Below are 18728 nucleotides of genomic sequence, written 5' to 3' on the forward strand. Positions count from 1 at the left end.
TAAATGCATTGAACCTTTGTCCACATCTGCTTTTGTCCTTTTTATTAGTGTACGAGTAAATGCACTCTCAGAAACCACCTCAGAATGGTAACACCCTTCACACGACTAATTAAAAACCTGTTACAGAACAGGCAGCAGTGGCACAATTCTGTCATTTGGGGATGCAGAATATTACTCCCATTTATTTATTTATTCATTTTACAGTAATCTCACAGGAAACTAAACATTCACTAGCGTTCCTCAATCTAGTGACATGAAAGCTGTCCTTGTCTACACTGATAGGCAAGTAGGCTAAATAAAACCTCAGTGCTCATAGTGTGTCTGTTCAGATTCAGCAACATGGCATCTCTGAAAATATCAGGCTGACACAGTTCATAGTTGAGTTGAGGTGTGTAGGATATTATCCAACTATTATGGAATAAAAATCCATGAAACTACAAAGGAAAGCTAAGTGTGATCTTGGCTGACTGACCAACAATGTTAAACCAACAGTGCCCAGGAAAACAAAAATGTATGTTTCAATAAATAAGAAACAGACCAGGCTCTTTAGGAAATAAAAAGCAGAGACCTCATGCTTTTGTTGTAATCAAAGGCAACCAGAGACATCAAGATGAGTTCTATACATGCTCCTCCACTTTATTTTTTCACTCCCCTACACTGTGGCTCTTTAAGACATCTTGAGCTCAATGCACATTGTATAATCATAATGATGTGGGCTGTACCATCTGAGTGTGTGTGTGTGTGTGTGTGTATATATAAAGTGGTATTCCCCGTCAGTCTCAGCTGAGGGGATGTCTGCTTGGTAACATCCCTTATCAAATACAGGGAACAGATGAGTCCAGCTCTTTCAAAAACTACAACCTCCAGAACTCCAGAAAGCGTTTTCTGCAGTTCTTCTCTTCATAAAGATCATCTCTAGAAAGCTATGACGCCAAGGCATCAGTCCAAATGCATGTCTCTGCTTCTTAAACTACCAAGTAAACACACTAAGAAAAAAATAAATGTCCTTTGGGCTTCAAAATGTGTTCTTATACCTTTAATATTTACACAGGGAATGTTGTCAGCCACACTTCTCTAGGTTTAAACCCTCCCTGTATACCTGTTGTAGTGATCCTTCAATCGTTTTAAAATGCAAGTGCTAAGAACTTGTGTACCTACACATAAAATATTATGTGCAATAATACCATGGATATATAAATATAAAAGGTATAAGGGACACTTTCAGACACTTGATCAACTGAAAGTCCATACTTAAGACAGCTGCCCTCTGGCAAGACAAACTAATTTGGTGGGAACAGATTGGAATAATCAAAATGTCACTTGTAAAACTTTTCCTATTAAATGTTCATCAGATTTATTGGTTCTTTTCCTGGACATTGTAGAAGGCCAGAATGGAATGTTGGAGTTTGCGACTTATTGTGCAAGGGTCACAAGACTGATCTGCAAAACCAAGTCTGAAATCAAAAACCAAAACAGACCTGGATTAAATTTCTCCCTCTAGAAAGATTCATCATCACAGAATCCTGACCACTAATTAAGATGCGGGTAACAAAGTCTTCCTCAGAAAACTGCTATTAAATTTCCAGTCATGACTTGTGTATGTTGCCCTTAAAAAAAAGAAAATAAAAAATAACCTGCGAACAGAATTCAGAAAGTGCCCAAAAGCTTCTCCTGCAACGCATCAGTGCGGATGGGACTGTGTGTTTAAGAAACTGAACATTAACCTGTTTTTAGGAACTGCGCACTTGTGCATGTGTGTACACAACTGGTTACAGAAACAGTTACAACTCTTAGGTAAAAGAAACAGGCTAAAAGCCCTTAAAAATAGCACCAACCTTTCACTCCCCTCTCAAATCCACATGGGAGCCAAGCTCACTTTGTCTCAGTCCCAAGTCACTCCCTTGCTCTCATAACCCAGTAAACTCCAGCTTCCACTTACACCCCAACATTATTGATTTTGGCATGGCTGCATACTGAACACGCAACCAACCGTGGCCATTGGCATCTAAGCTTTGCCATACTGCATACATCTATCCAGGCCACCAAGATTCTCAAAAGGGGCCTGTGGCAGAGGAGTTAAAAGGAAGGGTGCGAGGGGAAGGGTGAGGAGAACTGTTTTGAGACTTGGAGAGTGAGATCGCCTCTCTCAGGATGGTTTAAACAGTTGTGCAGGAGAACAGAAGCAATCTGCACAAACTAAACCTCCTTTCATATAATAGTCATCTGTATCCCATTTATAATAAAGTTAGTTAAGTATAATAAAGTAGAAAAATATCAAGAGAACATTTACACAGTTAGTTTTTTGTCATTTGTAGTGACTTGTTTTGCATTGTTTAGTTCTTTTGTTTGTTTAGCATGTATACATGTTGTGGGCCATGGGCACCAAATGCATGATTCAGTTGCAAAGTGAAGTGTGAGATTGTAAATTCCTTTCCATTGCTTTTTATTTTCATATTGTTGATGTTCTGTCCATTCCATCTGTAAAAAAAGAAATATGTTGTGGTCAACACAGATGTGTTATCATCTCTAGTATCTGGGCTTCTCAAGTAATAGGATGCAGATTTACATCATTAGAGGCTATATTGCAAGAACTAATTTTTGTGATTTGCATGTTCAGAATGGAATTTCATGAAAAAGATGTCAAACAGGCTCAAAACCAAGAATTTGAAAGTTCAGGGACCACTGATTTTTCTAATTGTGTAAGAAAAAAACAAAAACCTCAGATACATACTGTAGACATGCTTGTTCTTTCACTCATGCTCTGATTGGTTAAGGCATAAATAATTTTAGATACGATCAGTAGTTAAAATCTCTGACTGGTGAATGATGAATGAATCAAGATGTTATTAGATTGTAATCTGTAGGTGTGCAGTCATTGGCTGTACCTCCCAAGGCGTGCTCCGTCATACTGAGGCACAGTGACTCCAGTGTAGGGTTGATCTCCAGGTCTGTCCCTGGAACCTGGCATTCTGGGTAGGAAAGGGAAGAAGCAAACCACTCAGATAAGGCAAAATGGGTGTGTGGGTGTCTGTATGGGGGTGGGTGGGTGTGTGCACCTGGTTGCTGGAACAGAAGCATTGTTTGTGGGGACGTGTGAACGGGAAGAGAGTGGGTTCTCTGTACTGAACTGCGACTCTGGCTGGGCATACTGTTACTGCCTCCGGGGTTACCAAACCAGAGGTTCTACAACACACACAACATAAACTCACAACTGCAATTTTCACAATTATGACTGATGAGGCAGTTATGACTGATGAGGGGATTCAACAGTAAATACTGTTCAGGGAAAACATACATTTCTTGAAACTATTGTATTTACTTATCTACTTAAACCGTTCAACAACACAACACAAAAATACTAAGCACAAGTAGACAATTATGTAGGTTCAATTAGATAGTTCATTTGGACAGCTGATGAACACAAATCACATTATCTATAAAAAAATAAACAGAAGCACACGCACACACACACACACGGCTGACCTGTCGACCCTGGCCTGTGAGAGTGGTGGGGTTGGAAAGTGTGTGTCGAGGGGAGGCTCCTGTGATGCCCCCAGGGGTCATAAGCCCCATGCTTCTAGGAGGAATTGCCCCACGCGGAGGCATAGGAAACTGCCTTTGCCCTCTGCGGCTCATACCCCCACTCACAGAGCCCGCTGTGGGAAGAGAGTTTGAACCATACGCCGCCCAGCTACAGGGAAGAAGAACATTTTTGAGAACATTACTGAGTAGAAATACAAACACTAGAAAAATTCAATAAGTAAGTCAGTAACAAAGAGTGGAAAAAAACAAAAGTAAATAAAGAAAAGGGTAAGAGTAGAAAAAAGGCTACATTTACACTCAATCAAGCTTCTTAGGCAGACTAACACGTTTAGGTTAAGAATCATTTCAGATTCTAAAAGAAGTTCCTTTAGATAGAGATGGCACAGATCTGATACCAAAGTAGTAATAGCCAGACTGATTTGAAAGTCATGTGGTAACAGAATTTGAGCAGTTTATACATAGCTGTAGATTTTAACTGTTGAGTTTTTTCACATTAACGATTAAAACTATTATGTTATATAATGTTTATAACTATAATATAACGAATATTACCATTATGAAATATTCATGCACTTGCAAACATGATGACTTGCATTGCTATGATGTTTTTTGATAACCCATTGTGGGGTGACCGATCTTCTATTGAGAACATTTAAACAAGACAAATTAGTATCTTAGTATATAAACTGTTTTACTCAAACATGTCCGATACTTAAAGTTTTTAACTCTGGCATAGTATATAGATGGCATGCAATTCATCTTATTATTTATCTTCATATTTTCAGTTTCAAAACATCCTAACTGACTAGCATTTACAGCATACACTTTCTGCAGTTAGCCAGAAGGTGAGGTATGAGATGATCTGTTAAACCAATGAAAAACAAGGTACTTGCTTTGACATATGTGATCCAGTGACACACTAAAATAATATTGATTAATGCAATGCAACTGCCAGTTCGCTCCAGAAGGATGAAAAAAGGTCGTCAATGTCCAGCTTGAAAACAGACACTGGGGTCTGGTCTTATCAACAATTTCTGACTCCTCCTTACCCCCCAAGATGAGACAAATTCCAAATGATGTTGAGATGAAGACACAAATTCATTTATGGTTTTAAGACTAGTCTGATACTAAATACTAGTATAATTCTTTCATCAGTGCTTTAACCACTTTACCATCTAATGTTCACATGGTTTGGTAAGTCTCTTTAAAAGCTTTAAAGCTCTAACCATAAATTTTTGTTGAAATGATGCATACCCTTTCTGTCGGTACATGGGCATGTCCAGCATGGCTTTTCGAGGAAAGAGGCGGAGCAATTTCAGCACCTGTTGTTTCCATGACACCAGACGTTTTTTCTGGGTCTCTGTGAATGCCTGCAAGACCCAAGTACAGACTAACCACAATGATGCTTCCAAAAACACCAATCCTAGACTTCCTTATTAAACCACTGCAATGCTTTTACACAGTGTTAAGATGCACTCAAGGCACTTGATCAGAAACAACTACCTCACACCTATTCTCATTGATCATTTTAGGTGCATCTAACCTTGTAGGTACATTTGACAGAGGTAGATTTACAGACCACTACTGGGAAGTGGGGCACCGTTTTCACTGTGGGGTTGAGAGTATGGTACCACACAAAAATATCCAGGTAACTGCAGTCTTGTGGTCATAAACTGAACACTAATGAAGATGTAAACAGATCATCTTACCTGCAGTCTTGGGGACCCACTGCCCTGCAAAAAATTAAGTTTCCAGTTCCAATCTAGACAGTCCTATCTAATCCAGCTCAACAGATCATCATTGAGTTCTTTAGATGTGTTGCAGCAAGGAAAAATTAAAACTGTAAGGGCCGTGGGGCCTTAAAGACTGGAGTTTAGAAGTAGGCTATATGACTGCTAACACAAATACTGCAACTGATGAAGTACATGGTAGGTACTTCTATTAAAGCAGCTGATTAACAGAATTACAATTTACTAAAAATCTACAACAGTTAAGGCAATATAGTGAGTCTGTTCAAGTTACAATTATGAAATGTGAATGTTATAAAAGTAGGATTAGTAAAAAATAAATAAAAACCAGACAGAACTGTCAAAATCTTATGCTGATAGCTTTTAACTGTCACTATGCTCCAATGTCCAACTCTGAGTGACTCACCTCATGTGACAAACACTTCTCAATAAGCTGCAAATAGCAGCTGATGTTCTCTTCATCTGGCCTGGACACCAGCAGTTGTGTGCATACTGAAACACAGATTTATATACTACACACTCACTGGATTACTCAGTTTTTGAGAGTGCAGCACCAAACCACGCTCACGAACGTACAGGCACAGATACACATGCATGCACAGTAAAGAAGCATGATGATGCATGTGTTGCATCCCACCTTTCCCCATCACACGAGTGAATTGTCCTGGGATGTCCCCCTCTGAGATAGGCGTGGCCGATGACTCCCCATCACATGGTGGAGGATTATGGGACTGGAAGCTCTCCACAGATGTGTCCTTCTCTTCCAAAGGGTCAGCTGCCTTATCGGTTGGTGCAGCCCCAGGCTCCGCCTCCCTCTGGACAGCAATAGGTGGGATACAAGCTTTGATTGGCGTTATGATGATCTGCTGCAGCTCCTGTAATGCGTTCCGAACATTCCCGCCTTCTAGAATATCCTGCAAAATAGACATCCAAACATCCAGTCAGAATCAAAACATCTTAAAATCCAGCCTGTACTTTCCTCAGACATTTGGATCCTGGATTGCTTATAGAGAAAAGCAATATAAAAAGGTCTTATAGTTGTGCGTGTTTGTCCGATTGTTTTACCTTTTCGAGAGACTTGAGGACACTCTGCCTCTCTCTGAGTTTCTGAATGCTTAAAGCTATTTTGTGCCGAGCTCCTTTCGTCACATTCTACATGGGAGATAATGTAACATTTTAGCAATATAAACTTGGAACAGGCCCAATCAATCTTGTGTTAGTTATGCTTGGTGGGGTTTTGAAGTGTGTTCCATGGGATCATCATAACCTGAGACACCACCTGCTTAAGCTGCTGTAGCTAAGGACTTACCCCATGATAAAAGGACACACAATGATCTGTCCTGTGACTAGAATGACAAAGGAAAACTGGGCATTTTCAACTTGTGTTTATATCAGGCATGAAAACGTGTGTGTGGGGGGGAAAGGTGATAAGTTCAGAAAGCACAACCCACTGTAAGTGAGTCCAAAAGTATCCAGACAAATTTTAATGATTTTAATATGAAAATGAAAGTATTGTGCACACAAGATTAGATTATAGTCCACCCCCCTCCAAAACAAGTCACAATCTTAATGGGTATAAATCAGAAACAATCAGCACATTCAAATAAACAAAATGTTCCTTCAAAAGATGCAGGCGCTCATAGCATGTTTCTGCCCAGTTGGTCATATACTACAGGTATGAAATGCACTGAAAACATGCAATTGCTGACCAAAAGTTAAAGAAAATCATTTTTAGCTTTAATTGGGTTTATATATAAAGGAAAATTTCTAAATATCCCCACAATTCTTTATCTGGCACAAGACTAAAGATTTCTTCCCATTCGAATTTTCTGTTCAATTTTCTGTTCAAAATAAATGTTGTTTTCTCATATTTTTGTTCTTCCTTAAATACAAATAAAAAACTGACTTCAACTTCATAAAAGGCTAAATATGTATTTTTAAACAGTAAGAAGCAGAAATACAATTTGCATTTCAAATCACACTTTTTCAGATGAGTCATTATGCTTGTGCTCTGGGGTGTAGCTGTATCACTGAGCTGTGCTGCTCCAGATTAGAATGTTTTATTGCTTTAAATATCGTATGGAAGACGGTGTTAATTTAATTCTAACTGGTCCATAGAAATAAAATAATTACTACAAACTGGTTGAAAAGTTACCTTTCATGCCACCCCTCATGTAAATGCCCTATTTAATATTCAAAATGGCAAATCTCACTGAAAGCAAACAAGCTTTCCTGCATGTTATATACAACGTGACAGAATTTGCCTTTTTTCTACTATGCTGGGGTAGTAGGTTGGAAAAACAGTACTGACAATAGTAGGGTTCCATGTTAAGAGGCATAACAATAGCAGAGGAAGGAGGCTTGAATGAGCTGTGTCCTGACTTGCTGAGGTAGGTGGGCGGAGCTGACCTGTGACTCCAGATGCTGTTCGGTCAGGACCATCATCTCCTCATAGCTCATCTGGGAGAAAAGGGATGCATACTTGTGTAGGCGGAGACTCTTCAACCACGTGGGCACATCTAGGAGGACACAAACACACATCGACTTTGAGCAGTGCAAAAAAATAAATAAATAAATAAAAAATCTCAAATCACCGCCGTCAGTGTTCGGTTTCACTCATCCAAGCAAAGAAGCAACATCCCATAATTCATTGCCAGAAAGCAATTCTCTTAGCACAAACCATGCAATTCCCTCTACTACCATCTCTTTTATTCACACCCACACAACACCCCCCACAGCTGTAGTTTAGCTACTCTCAGTACCACAACTCTTCAATTACACAAGAATGTCTGGCCACTAGAAAATTTTACTACAGAATCAGTTACAGTGGTAGCAGGTTAGTGTGACATTTCTGCCCACTTGTTTTTCAATAGAAAGTCCCACCAAAACATTACCAAATACACACAAATACATTTCAATCTCTGGCTTGTTTTTTGAACAGGCCTTATGGGACTGTGGTTCACTAGATAACAGTTACCAATATTCATCAAGAAGGTAGGCCAATTCTATTAATGCAGGCCATACTGTAGCAGCAAGAATCTAAGGTTGACTAGCTTACACGTCTTATTCCGAATGGTGTTTAAGGGACAAAAATGAATAGCGATATATCACGAAATTAAGTGTAATGCAATAGATTGACTTAATATGTATTAAAAGATATATAGAGGTCAAAGCTGATCTCTTTGCCGGGTGATCTCTGACCTTTCATGCCACTGCCATCCTCCTGAAAGGTGTTACGTGAATTGGCCTGCTCCTCTGTCTGTTCACTCCCAGATGATGCTACGCTGCCTTGTGGGGACAAAGGGGCATGCTCTGCCCCTGCCACACCCTGACGTACACCTGCCTCTTCCTGGTTTATCCAATCAGAGCCGCAGCCTGGCTGATTGGCAGGAATGAGAGACATGGAGCGCGTCAGGGGGCTGGGCTGCACCTGACTGGGGAGGCCTGGGGAATCAACCAATCAAATGAATGATTACTACACTGATAAGATTTTTTCCATATGTCCTGAACTAGTGACACAATTTATCTATTTTAATAAGCCAAACAGCCATTTGACCTTTGTCAAACTACTAACCACATTACTATTCACACCACATCCACTACTAACCCCCATTTTGATAGTCACCACTCATCCCCACCTTGCCACGCTTACCACTGACCTGTGCTGTTGCTTATGCTTAGGGGAGAGGGCAGTGCTCCTGTACCAGGAAAGGTCATGTGCCCATTCTGCCCAGCAGGTGAGCCACACGTCGAGGGGGGTTTATCATGCCAGGAATGCACCACCTCGGGAGGCTCGGGTGGGCCAGCCCATTCGTCAGAGCCTTGGCGGGCGTGGTGGTACGCCCCAGACGGAACTAAGGGGCGTGCAGACAAGTGCTCCTCCAGGTGGTTGAGCCAGAGGGCAAGGTTTGTACGATCCTCCATCGTAGTGGCCGGGTGAATGAGGGCGTAGGAGAGCAGCTGGCGGCTCTCTTCCACAAACAGGCTGCTCTCTATGGTGTGGGTCAGCACCTTCTGCAGGAGGCTCATGTACTCACACTTGGCTTCACTGTTGCGTGGCTGAAGTAGAGGCAGGTGGGTGAGCAGCAGACACACAGCCTTCTCCTTAGGCTCCTGCTGCCACTGACTGACTATGGCTGCAATGCCGAAATCAGAAAGACAAGGAGAGGGCACGAGAGAGGGATATTTCATTGATGTCTGAGTGATACAGGTGCTTGGCTAAAATTAATGTAAAATAATTTTACAAAATCATAATAATTATTTACAAAAGACTACCAAAGTTAATCAAGAGAAGTAGCAGGTGTCAAAAACGTTAAGAACCATACATATCAATGTTTCTCACATGCATCACACACATTCCTGCTAATAGTGCTGAAACAGAAACCATGCCTTTTTACACCTCACAGGGATGCCTGTCTAACATACAATGACATACAGTCAAAGCCTCTGAGGGATCTAGTACTAATATAACCACATCAGAGTATGCTGGCTATGTCTATACAGCCCTGGTGTATTGGAGACTTGCCTAGTCTAAATTCTTGCCTTAATTACCTGCATTGTTGGCTTCGGCCTCTAGTAAGTGAATTTCTGTGCAGTCTGCCAGCCAGTGCTCCAGACAGATGTGCAGGAAGCGTGCCTGTGTCCGTGACACCCTCTTTAGCAGTGACAAAAGTGCTACAGTCTGTTCACACTCGTTCCATCCCTTAAACCAGTCTGTCAAAATCCCCACCTGGTCCCTGAACATCATGGCGACACCTCACGCTACTGGAACACTCTTGGGGTGGGGGGATTAATAAGAAGGTGATGTGGGGCAGGGGAACTGGGGTAGATTCTTTGCTCAGGTGGGCGAGCCCCCTACAGTTTGGGGGCGTTATTGCAATAGTCCTACAGTCCAGAGCTGCTTAAAATGGGCTTCACATGGTTCTGGCCCAATGATAGGGCCACCAGGGCATGGAAGGGCAGTGATATCAGAGGTCAAAGGTCACGGGTATGGTGCAAGATGTTCTCCAGCAGCTAGAGGGTTAGTGGTTCTCCACTGCTGTGTCTCAGACACATCCACACCCACAATGAGAGAGATGGCAAGGGGCTAAAGAGAAGCAGAATGCACACACCAGCAGGTTACACACAATATTCTAGTTACTCATTACATACAAGTGTATGTGATGAGTCTATATTGCATTAACACATACTGTATATTATAGTACAATACACACACAAACACATTGATCACAAGAAATAATCTAATACATAAAGCAAAAGGTATTTTATTAACCACATCCACTGTTTTCTGCTCCTTAGAGACAGGTATGGTGATTACTTCCAGAGTATGCCTTCACAACTGATAGTATGTTACGGTGGAAAAACTCTTAAATATACACTCAATTTGATAAACCTTATTGAAATGTTACACCACATTTAAAACAGATACCAGTACCGTAAGTAAACTTCAATTTTTACAAATGGTTTTATTGTTATAGAGCACTGGTTAAATTATTGAACATGTAACACTCTCTGGAAGACAAGGCAATGAAAACATTATACACACACATTTAGGTGCCAACCCTTAAGGAGAGGACAGAATGAATGTGTATCATAACCTGAGGTTGCCTTCCTTATTTGAGTGTAAGACCATAATCTAGGAAATCAACCTTTCCATATTTTCTTTACTAAAACATAACTACGGCTATACTAGGTAACCTCATGCAATGAATCAATTACATCAGAGAACAGAAATGTCAAACTGGTAAGAGTTCAGACAAACATTTTGGAATAAGAATTTTGATATATGAACACCATCTTTCTATCCACATAACTATTTAGATATTGAAGAAATTAAAAGCCACAAAAAGTGTGAAAGGAAGAGAAAAGACTGTTAAAGCAGAGATGGGGTTGGTACTGTGTTTGTAATAATTGATGCTGGTCCTCACATGTATATGACTGATGCTAGACTGGAGCTCTGAAAAGATTCAGATATATAATTCCTGATCTGTCTCAACTGTCCACCCCTGTCTTGTCTTGGTGTTGAAATGACCTCTTGCTCAATGTGAGAACATTTGAGCTTCCTTTGACAGCTTACAGTTTGTAATTTGGAGTAGAGAAAGTGGTCTAGACAAATGGATCTGTCTGAACCATTCCAAAATTAGCATTTCATTTAAAAACCTTTTCAATAATATAGTCTTAACTTTTAGTGCGACATAAGTGTACAGCTACTCTGGAGTCTCTGAGGTGCTTCCCAAAAAGTGAAACGTAAGGTACAGAATTGTAGGAAAACAGACATCTGCACCTGATAGTAGGAGTTTATAAAGAATGAACAGAAATCGTAATATAAGATATCAAACAAGAAGCAAGTTCTACTGAATAAGGAACTAAGCTAACTCATAATGGATCGCACAAAGACTGAGTAACAGTGCCTGGTCCTATTACACACAAAGACAAGAGCTATGGAAATTTTAAAATAGTATAATTTCCTTGAAAGCTATACATTTGTGTCAACTGCAAACATTTTGCTTCAACGACTGAAATTATTACACAAGGACGTTACTGATAAAACAGTGGAAAATGATAATCTTACTGTGGACGTGTGCGCGCGCAAAAAGACTCCTTCAGAAACGGAAAAGCTTAATTCTTACAAGTGATGCCAGCAAACGAATGTCTGGGTGAGGTATTTATGAACACCACCTTATTTTAACTTCCATTTAGAGAAAATAAACTGCAAAGTTAGAATTAAGGGGAAAATAAAGAAACGAATGCACCATGCGTTTCACAGAATGTTGAAAATCAATATCTATTTTACGCATTTTAGAGAGTTGGGCACTTTTTATCGAACGTTTTCCTGACATCTTCGCAAAGAATTCCATCCAGGCCACCCCTCCCTTTTTCAGTGGTCAGCGTTATTGAGCTAAGCTAGCTAGCTACATTGGTGGAAAGGAAAAGAAGATAACAGTACTCGACCATGCATACCCGATTACGAAAAAATAACAATTGCTCAATTATAGCTTAGTTAGCTAACGCCAGCCCTCCTAAAATTAAATATGCACATAACGGCGATACGATACCTCGCTAACAAGCTACGATTAGCTCTTCATAGCAGAGCTCTCAAAATCCACATCTGTTACACATCCAGGTAGCGATTCAAAAAAAAATACTAACTAACTAGCTAAAATACTGTATGGCTAATCGTGTTTTACTGAATACATATGCTACTAATGGCGTGATAATACTGTGATCACATGTCTGGCTACCGAAACCTTTAAATCAAGCAGCTAGCTAAGTTAGCTAACGCTATCTTGGTTAATTAAAGTGAGCACTGCATTTTACATTACTAATCTAATGTGCTAATCTGCTAACTGGCAACTAGATGCCACAATAGCTGTCAAAGTCCAGGCGATTAATCTACATTGCTTGCTAGCTAACAAGCTAGCCATTGAGCAATTGAGCTAGCTACAGATAATGGCCTCTTCTCCACGAAATTGACACCAAATCCTCACAGCATGACCAATGCAATGCAACAGCTTGGGGAAAAAATCATATATCTAAAGATCTGAAAGTACAAGTACACACAAAATGCTGAACCCACAGTTTCGCCCAAAGCTTCGCAGTGATGCCTAACTAGCAAGCTAGCTAGCGATACTAGCATGGGAATTCTGGCTTCATTTTAGCTAGCTAGGTTAGCGTGCCAACTAGATTAAAACGGTAGCGAGCTAGATATAAATGGAAACAAAATACAACAATGATAATTTTGTATTACCAGCGCTAGCATATTCAAGAAATCTGTACAATTTGGACACAACAAGCTAGCTTTTGTAAACAAGAAAATATTTTACCACTGTTGCTGAATCCAGACGGAGGGAGACGCTAGCTAGCAGTCAGTTATCTTGAGCGAAGAGCCACTAAGGCCTTGCCTACCAAGCTTTTCGCTTTTTCAGTACTGGACAAAATGACTTAAAGATCTGACTTGGTTTTCGTTATCGATGCAGTGGGCAACTCGTATATTGTTTCCATTGTCAAGATAACATCTGACGAAAATCCATCTAGTCCCTGGTACGATTCCCAGCATCACCAACTTTGCCAACAGACCGAGCACGTATGCATCTCTGCCCCTCGGTGACTGGTTTGTTTACCTTACAATAACCTGCTGGCTAGCTGATATTGGCATGCTAGCACACTAGCCGTCTGCCCGAACTAGCTGTCTGGTTGTTGTTGTTGTTGTTTTTTTCAACAAATGAGGTATATCCAAGTAGCCAATATAAGAAATTATTACATAGATGAGTGTAGTGCCATTATAAAACCTCATATACTTCAGGCGTTTAAGCGACTGTAGTAAAATACGACAACTATGAAATCTATTTGGACTTGACGCAAAATAACGCACTAACACTGGAATGGAGCGGATTTTAATCTATGGTTTGTTATAAAATCCGGAACAGATTCTTGTAGGACGGTGAATAGCAGCTACATTAAATACAACTCATCTGGAGTACTGTAAAAGAAACCTTTACTTAAATTCTTTGATGTTTTAAGTTTTGTCCATTTTGAATAGATGCATCAAATGACTGATTTAGAAATCACACCCTGAAAAAATAGATTTGTATGATGTGTGGTAGTCAGACATTATGGGAAAATGCCTACTGAATAATAGAAATGCGTGGTTTTCTAATCACATACTGCGATTCTTGGTTGTGCACATTCTCTCTTAGCTTTACAGATATAAAGTTGCTTGCATCAGATTCCTGAAAAAATGAAAGAAAGTTAAACTGACTGACTACAACGCCATGACAAAAGAGTAATGCTTGGTTCAATGCTTGGTACTATCAATACTATCTCCTAGTTGTCAATCTATGTCAACCACTTAATAGTCTTGGGCAACCTCGGCAGGGATGATCTAAGCGTCATGGAACCTAAAAAATAAACTAAATGTAAATATGTGTAAACATTCAAAATGCTACTTATTAAAGTATGAACCCCCCCCCCCCCCAAATATTGCGATTGACATCGATGGTTAGTTAGCCCCCTCCCCTTTCTGCATGTATTCTGGGATGTCAGCAGCATCTTGTCGTAAGCTTGCTGTAAAAAGAAGGAACTACATTGGTCCACAACCCAGGGCACCCTGTGCAGACCTACAGAATGGTAAGAAACTGTACCTTTACTTTCAGCATCATTCTGGTTATGCTAGATCACTGGGCTTGTTCTTTATATTGAAGCAAACTAAAGCCTGTGTTCTGTGACTGTCTTTAGAGAGCCTTCTTCGAGAGCATTCTGTGACACTGGTTTAGTCACTCTGGCTCTGTTGTATTTGATGCTAGAGGAAGTTGCACTGCACAGTGGTGAGGCCACAGCACTTCCTGTCATGCTGTTTAACAGAAAAACCTTGAAAAATGACAGTTAAAAAATACATTAATAGTTCATACATAATTCAAAGGGGTTGCTCTGCGATCACCAAAAGTACTCATTTTATTATGTCCATTATTTGGTTTGTTGTATTGTTTATTAATTAAAACTTTGCTCCATCTATCTATATGAAACATGTAGAAGATACTTGTTTCGTTTGTGCCTTGGTTCAGGTGACATATACAATGGAAAACATGCAGTGGTACTTCAACAGACATCCACATTAGTCTAAAGATCTACATTATTTATTACAACTACTTCTCAGTTCACATTAGATTTTTAAAAGCTTAGTTTTGAATGATACATGGTTTTAAGATGCATGATAGCATATTTCCATTTCCATATTCATTTACAGGATTTGGTAGATGATCTTATCCAGAGCAACTTACTAAAGTGCTTTGTCATTTACTCATAGAATGTATTCTAGCCACAGCTACAGTAGTTTAGAGTTCAAGATACCATTGAACTAGATTGCTGTTGAAATACAGGTATCAATGCTTATGCCTAGAAGTGCAAAAGAAATAAGCTCTATAACAGACAACAATAAGTGCAAAACAATACCCTACAATAAGTACTATAGTTTCAGTTACTCAACACAGGTGCAGCATCAGGGGTCATGTAAACATTCCAGAAACACATGGGTCTTCAGTCTGCATTCAGACTCTGTTGTCAGGACAGCCAGTGGAAGTTCGTTCCACCATCTGGGACCCAGCACAAAGAATAGTCTCAATGGTGTTTCAAGCCGGGCCATATTTGAGATTCAAAGTACTCGAGGTATGACTCGGGCATTGACCATTGACATAATTTATGGAGGGACTGGTCCATTTTTGGCTTTGTAGGCAAGCATTGAGGTATAAATTTGATGAAGGCAGCTAACTGGAAGCCAAAGAAGGGAACCTAGCAGCGGACTGACATATGTGAACTTCGGAAGACTGAAGACCAGTCGTGCTGCTGCATTCTGGACAAGTTGTAGAGGTCTGATGGCTCTTAGAGGAAGACCAGCAAGTAGCGAGTTGCAGTAGTCTAGCTTTGAGATTACATGAGATGGCACAAGCATCTGGGTAGCTTCCTGAGAGAGGAGAGAGGAGAATGTTGTGGTTTACTGTGTCAAAGGCTGCCGAAAGGTCAAGAAGAATCAAGACACATGACAGTTTGGCAGCTTTGTCACCATTAAGTTTCTCAGTCACTGCTATGAGGGCTGTTTCTATTTAATGTGCTGGTTTGTATCCAGACTGATTGGGATCATGAAGCTGGTTCTGGGTAAACAAAAGAGATCATTGATTGATTGTGTTTGCCATTACAGTCAAGCTCACTGGTAGTATGTGAGGTGGACCCAAGCCTACAAGAAAAACTGAAGATGTTTCGTTTTCGGAAAGAGACCAACAATGCTGCCATTCTGAGTAGGTCTCTCTTTACACACTGTCCACAGGCAGAACCACTCTATACCTGCCATCTAGTATCTGATGCAGAAGTGTTGATCGCTTATCTGCACACATACCATTTTCTGTGACAATTGTTTTATAATTGACAAAGTTGGTGCCAACATGGGCTCAATACTCCTTAGAATCTGAGATATTAGATGAATTTGAATGTGCAATTCATACTCATGCCACTAAAAATCCATTTTAACAACTGCTCATACCTGACATTAAAATAAAATAAAATTCCTTTTTTTATTCCCCAGTGAAAATTGATATGGAGAAACAACTGGTGATCTTAGAAGAGGAGTATGAAGTATGTTACAATGCCCCTTACGTTGAGAAATATAAGTCAAATATATAAATATTGATCAAATATTGATAAGTGTTTAGTGAAAGATTTAAGAGAGTATTAGGTGTTGAATGAATGCTATTTTCTGCACTTGGGGTAGAGCACAGGTCTCATATCCTGAAATGCAGAATTATGTTTTTGGGGTTTTCTTTGCATTAAGATGTGAGACTGAATTTCCCTGTCAGTGGTGATTCCCTGTTGGACATAAATTGAATTCTCTCAGCATTTCCCCACTCTAATCCTATGGATTTTAATGTTGTCTTATAATTCAACTCTCCAGAGTTGGCAATTACTAATCATGTGTGTTAGCAAAAAAAAATCTGTGCTTGTACCAGAATCCTCCATGGCTATGACTAATAATTATTCAATCAGGTTCAGCCAACTCTAGTTCTTTAGGTCTACTACATTGCAGAGGTGGCAGATCTCCAGGAGATGGACAGAGATGGATACCCCTACACCAAACCATATGATGTGTTGTTAGTGGTTTAGATGTGAGACTAAATAATGAGAGTGCTTGTATTGTAGGACATCTCACTGGATGACCTGAGAGAGGAGCTTCCAGAGCGGCAGCCCAGATATCCTTACCCATTCAAAAAGCAGCAAAGATATATTTATTGCAATATGAACTGCAGTCTTGTGTAATATGATAATTGCCCACAGGCAATCCTGCTATTAACACAGATAGACATACACCTGCATCTACTATAGACATTTAGCAATCGAAGTAAAATGTCACATTCAAGCTATATTAAAGTTATCCAGCTAAATTTATTCCATACTCGAACTTCCCATATCACTCAGCTAAATGTGATCCCAAAGTGAGGCTGCAAGATAGTAAACAGACCTTAACAGTGGTGTACATATATAGTCTACAGCTACAAACTGGTTCATGCAGATGGACGAGTGTCTTACCCTCTCTGTTTCATCTTCTCCAGTCCTGTGGGTATGTGGGTCCCTTCAGGCTTTATTAATGCCACCCAAAGTCCAGTCTCCCAAGATAACAATCACTGAGCTGACACTTGGATGTAATATTTGGATTGATTATAAAATCTAAACATGTTCATGATCACATTTCCATGCTGGGAAACCTGAAAGCTGATTTTACATGGCAAGATCTTATAATCCCTTCCTACAGGTTCACGATTTATAACAAGAATAGAACAAGAATTATAGAATAGAATAAAAAATAAATATAGTCAGACTGATATAAAGGCCAGTTATGGTAGACACAAGATGATGTTCCTTTAGGGTAAAGAGCTTCCATGCTTCTCTCTGAACAGGCTGCAAGCCGGAACAGCAGATGATGTACGCTGGCAGCAAAAACAGGCTGGTTCAATCAGCTGAACTCACCAAGGTACAGGCCAAATAGGGAAGCAAGGTCATCTTTCACTTGGCAAACCTGTGGCTAGTGTTTGCAGATATGTTTTGACTATAGATGGGATGATACCAATTAAGATATTTTTATTTATTAAGGAGGAGAGCTCATTGCCATATTCATGTAACATTTAGAAGCGCTCCACCAGTGTTTCATGCAGGAATACTTAGTTAAAGGGGCAAATTAATTTTCCCCATTGATTCTTCGCATTCTCCAAGTCATTACATTGACACCTTGTGATCTGAATGTATCAGATCTAAATCCATTTTAAAAATGACTGCTTCCATATGAAGGACCCTTTTATGGAACATAAACTGGTTCATTCGTGGACAACTAAAAAATCTGATTCTTCATCTCGTGACCTACATTTTATAGAAAAGATTCTTAATAAATTCATAAATTTTGTTTGCTGCTTTATATGGCTAACTGCTCCATTAAAGGTAGGCAGGGGTTGCTGGTCTCAACTAGCTCTCCAAGTCATTTATCCAAAATGATGTATTTTTGCAAAACACAGAAATAAATAAAATCTGTCCAAGTCACAACCTTTGCCCATTTCACCATATGTCCACCACCACATTCTTCTGAAACCTCTGCAGGTGTTTGAGATTCGGAATGCAGACGACCTGACCGAGGAGTGGTTGAAGGAAAAGCTGTCTTTCTTTCACTGAGACATACTCTCAGGACCAGCTCTTCCTTACCCACATATTGTTCTTCATTATGGGATCACAGGGCTGACCTCAAATCTACGGAAGACTGCTACTGTATTTAACGTGAAGATTGTGATTAGCTATGATAAAGTGTTGTCACTGGTACACTTAATAATGCAAATCTATTCGATGTATTATAATAAAGCTTCTTTTAAAAAAAAGACTCTCCTCTGTATTTATTCTAAATTGCCATATACT

The 18728-nt window shown here is 39.9% G+C and overlaps 2 protein-coding genes across 5 annotated transcripts; one reads left to right on the top strand and one right to left on the bottom strand.

Moving 5' to 3' along the window:
* Nucleotides 1-611: 611 nt before the first annotated feature.
* On the bottom strand, nucleotides 612-14168 carry LOC113585438 (protein Smaug homolog 2). Of its 4 annotated transcripts, XM_027022923.2 has the most exons (14): nucleotides 13115-13725; nucleotides 9843-10377; nucleotides 8951-9427; nucleotides 8493-8735; nucleotides 7701-7810; nucleotides 6357-6443; nucleotides 5929-6205; nucleotides 5698-5783; nucleotides 5253-5276; nucleotides 4798-4913; nucleotides 3484-3691; nucleotides 3057-3183; nucleotides 2886-2969; nucleotides 612-2478 (listed from the first exon to the last, which is right to left on the bottom strand). In XM_027022923.2, the coding sequence occupies exons 2-14, from the start codon at nucleotides 10036-10038 to the stop codon at nucleotides 2450-2452; spliced, it is 2064 nt and encodes a 687-aa protein (XP_026878724.1). In that variant the 5' UTR covers nucleotides 10039-10377; nucleotides 13115-13725; the 3' UTR covers nucleotides 612-2449. The 4 variants fall into 4 exon arrangements, with proteins under 4 accessions (XP_026878724.1, XP_026878725.1, XP_026878722.1 ...); XM_027022924.2 differs by lacking the exon at nucleotides 5253-5276 and having other exon boundaries at nucleotides 13115-13719; XM_027022921.2 differs by lacking the exon at nucleotides 5253-5276 and having other exon boundaries at nucleotides 2886-3183; nucleotides 13115-14168.
* A 125-nt stretch (nucleotides 14169-14293) lies between these two features.
* On the top strand, nucleotides 14294-18691 carry gmfg (glia maturation factor, gamma). The gene is made up of 7 exons (XM_027022926.2): nucleotides 14294-14417; nucleotides 15982-16078; nucleotides 16363-16412; nucleotides 16974-17023; nucleotides 17309-17391; nucleotides 17729-17802; nucleotides 18420-18691. The coding sequence occupies exons 1-7, from the start codon at nucleotides 14415-14417 to the stop codon at nucleotides 18489-18491; spliced, it is 429 nt and encodes a 142-aa protein (XP_026878727.1). The 5' UTR covers nucleotides 14294-14414; the 3' UTR covers nucleotides 18492-18691.
* The last annotated feature ends 37 nt before the right edge of the window (nucleotides 18692-18728 follow it).

The sequence above is a fragment of the Electrophorus electricus genome, chromosome 15 (genome assembly GCF_013358815.1).
Source record: "Electrophorus electricus isolate fEleEle1 chromosome 15, fEleEle1.pri, whole genome shotgun sequence".
NCBI lineage: Eukaryota > Metazoa > Chordata > Actinopteri > Gymnotiformes > Gymnotidae > Electrophorus > Electrophorus electricus.

Coding starts and splice junctions, on each gene's coding strand:
- LOC113585438 (XM_027022921.2), bottom strand. CDS start 10,038: ATGATGTTCAGGGACCAGGTGGGGATTTTGACAGACTGGTTTAAGGGA. Junction 7,811..8,492: donor GGATGGCAGTGGCATGAAAG/GTCAGAGATCAC, acceptor GTGTCCTCCTAG/ATGTGCCCACGTGGTTGAAG. Junction 2,479..2,885: donor GACGGAGCACGCCTTGGGAG/GTACAGCCAATG, acceptor CTTTTTTTACAG/ATGGAATGGACAGAACATCA.
- gmfg (XM_027022926.2), top strand. Junction 17,392..17,728: donor CATCTTCTCCAGTCCTGTGG/GTATGTGGGTCC, acceptor CTCTCTGAACAG/GCTGCAAGCCGGAACAGCAG. Junction 17,803..18,419: donor AATCAGCTGAACTCACCAAG/GTACAGGCCAAA, acceptor AAACCTCTGCAG/GTGTTTGAGATTCGGAATGC.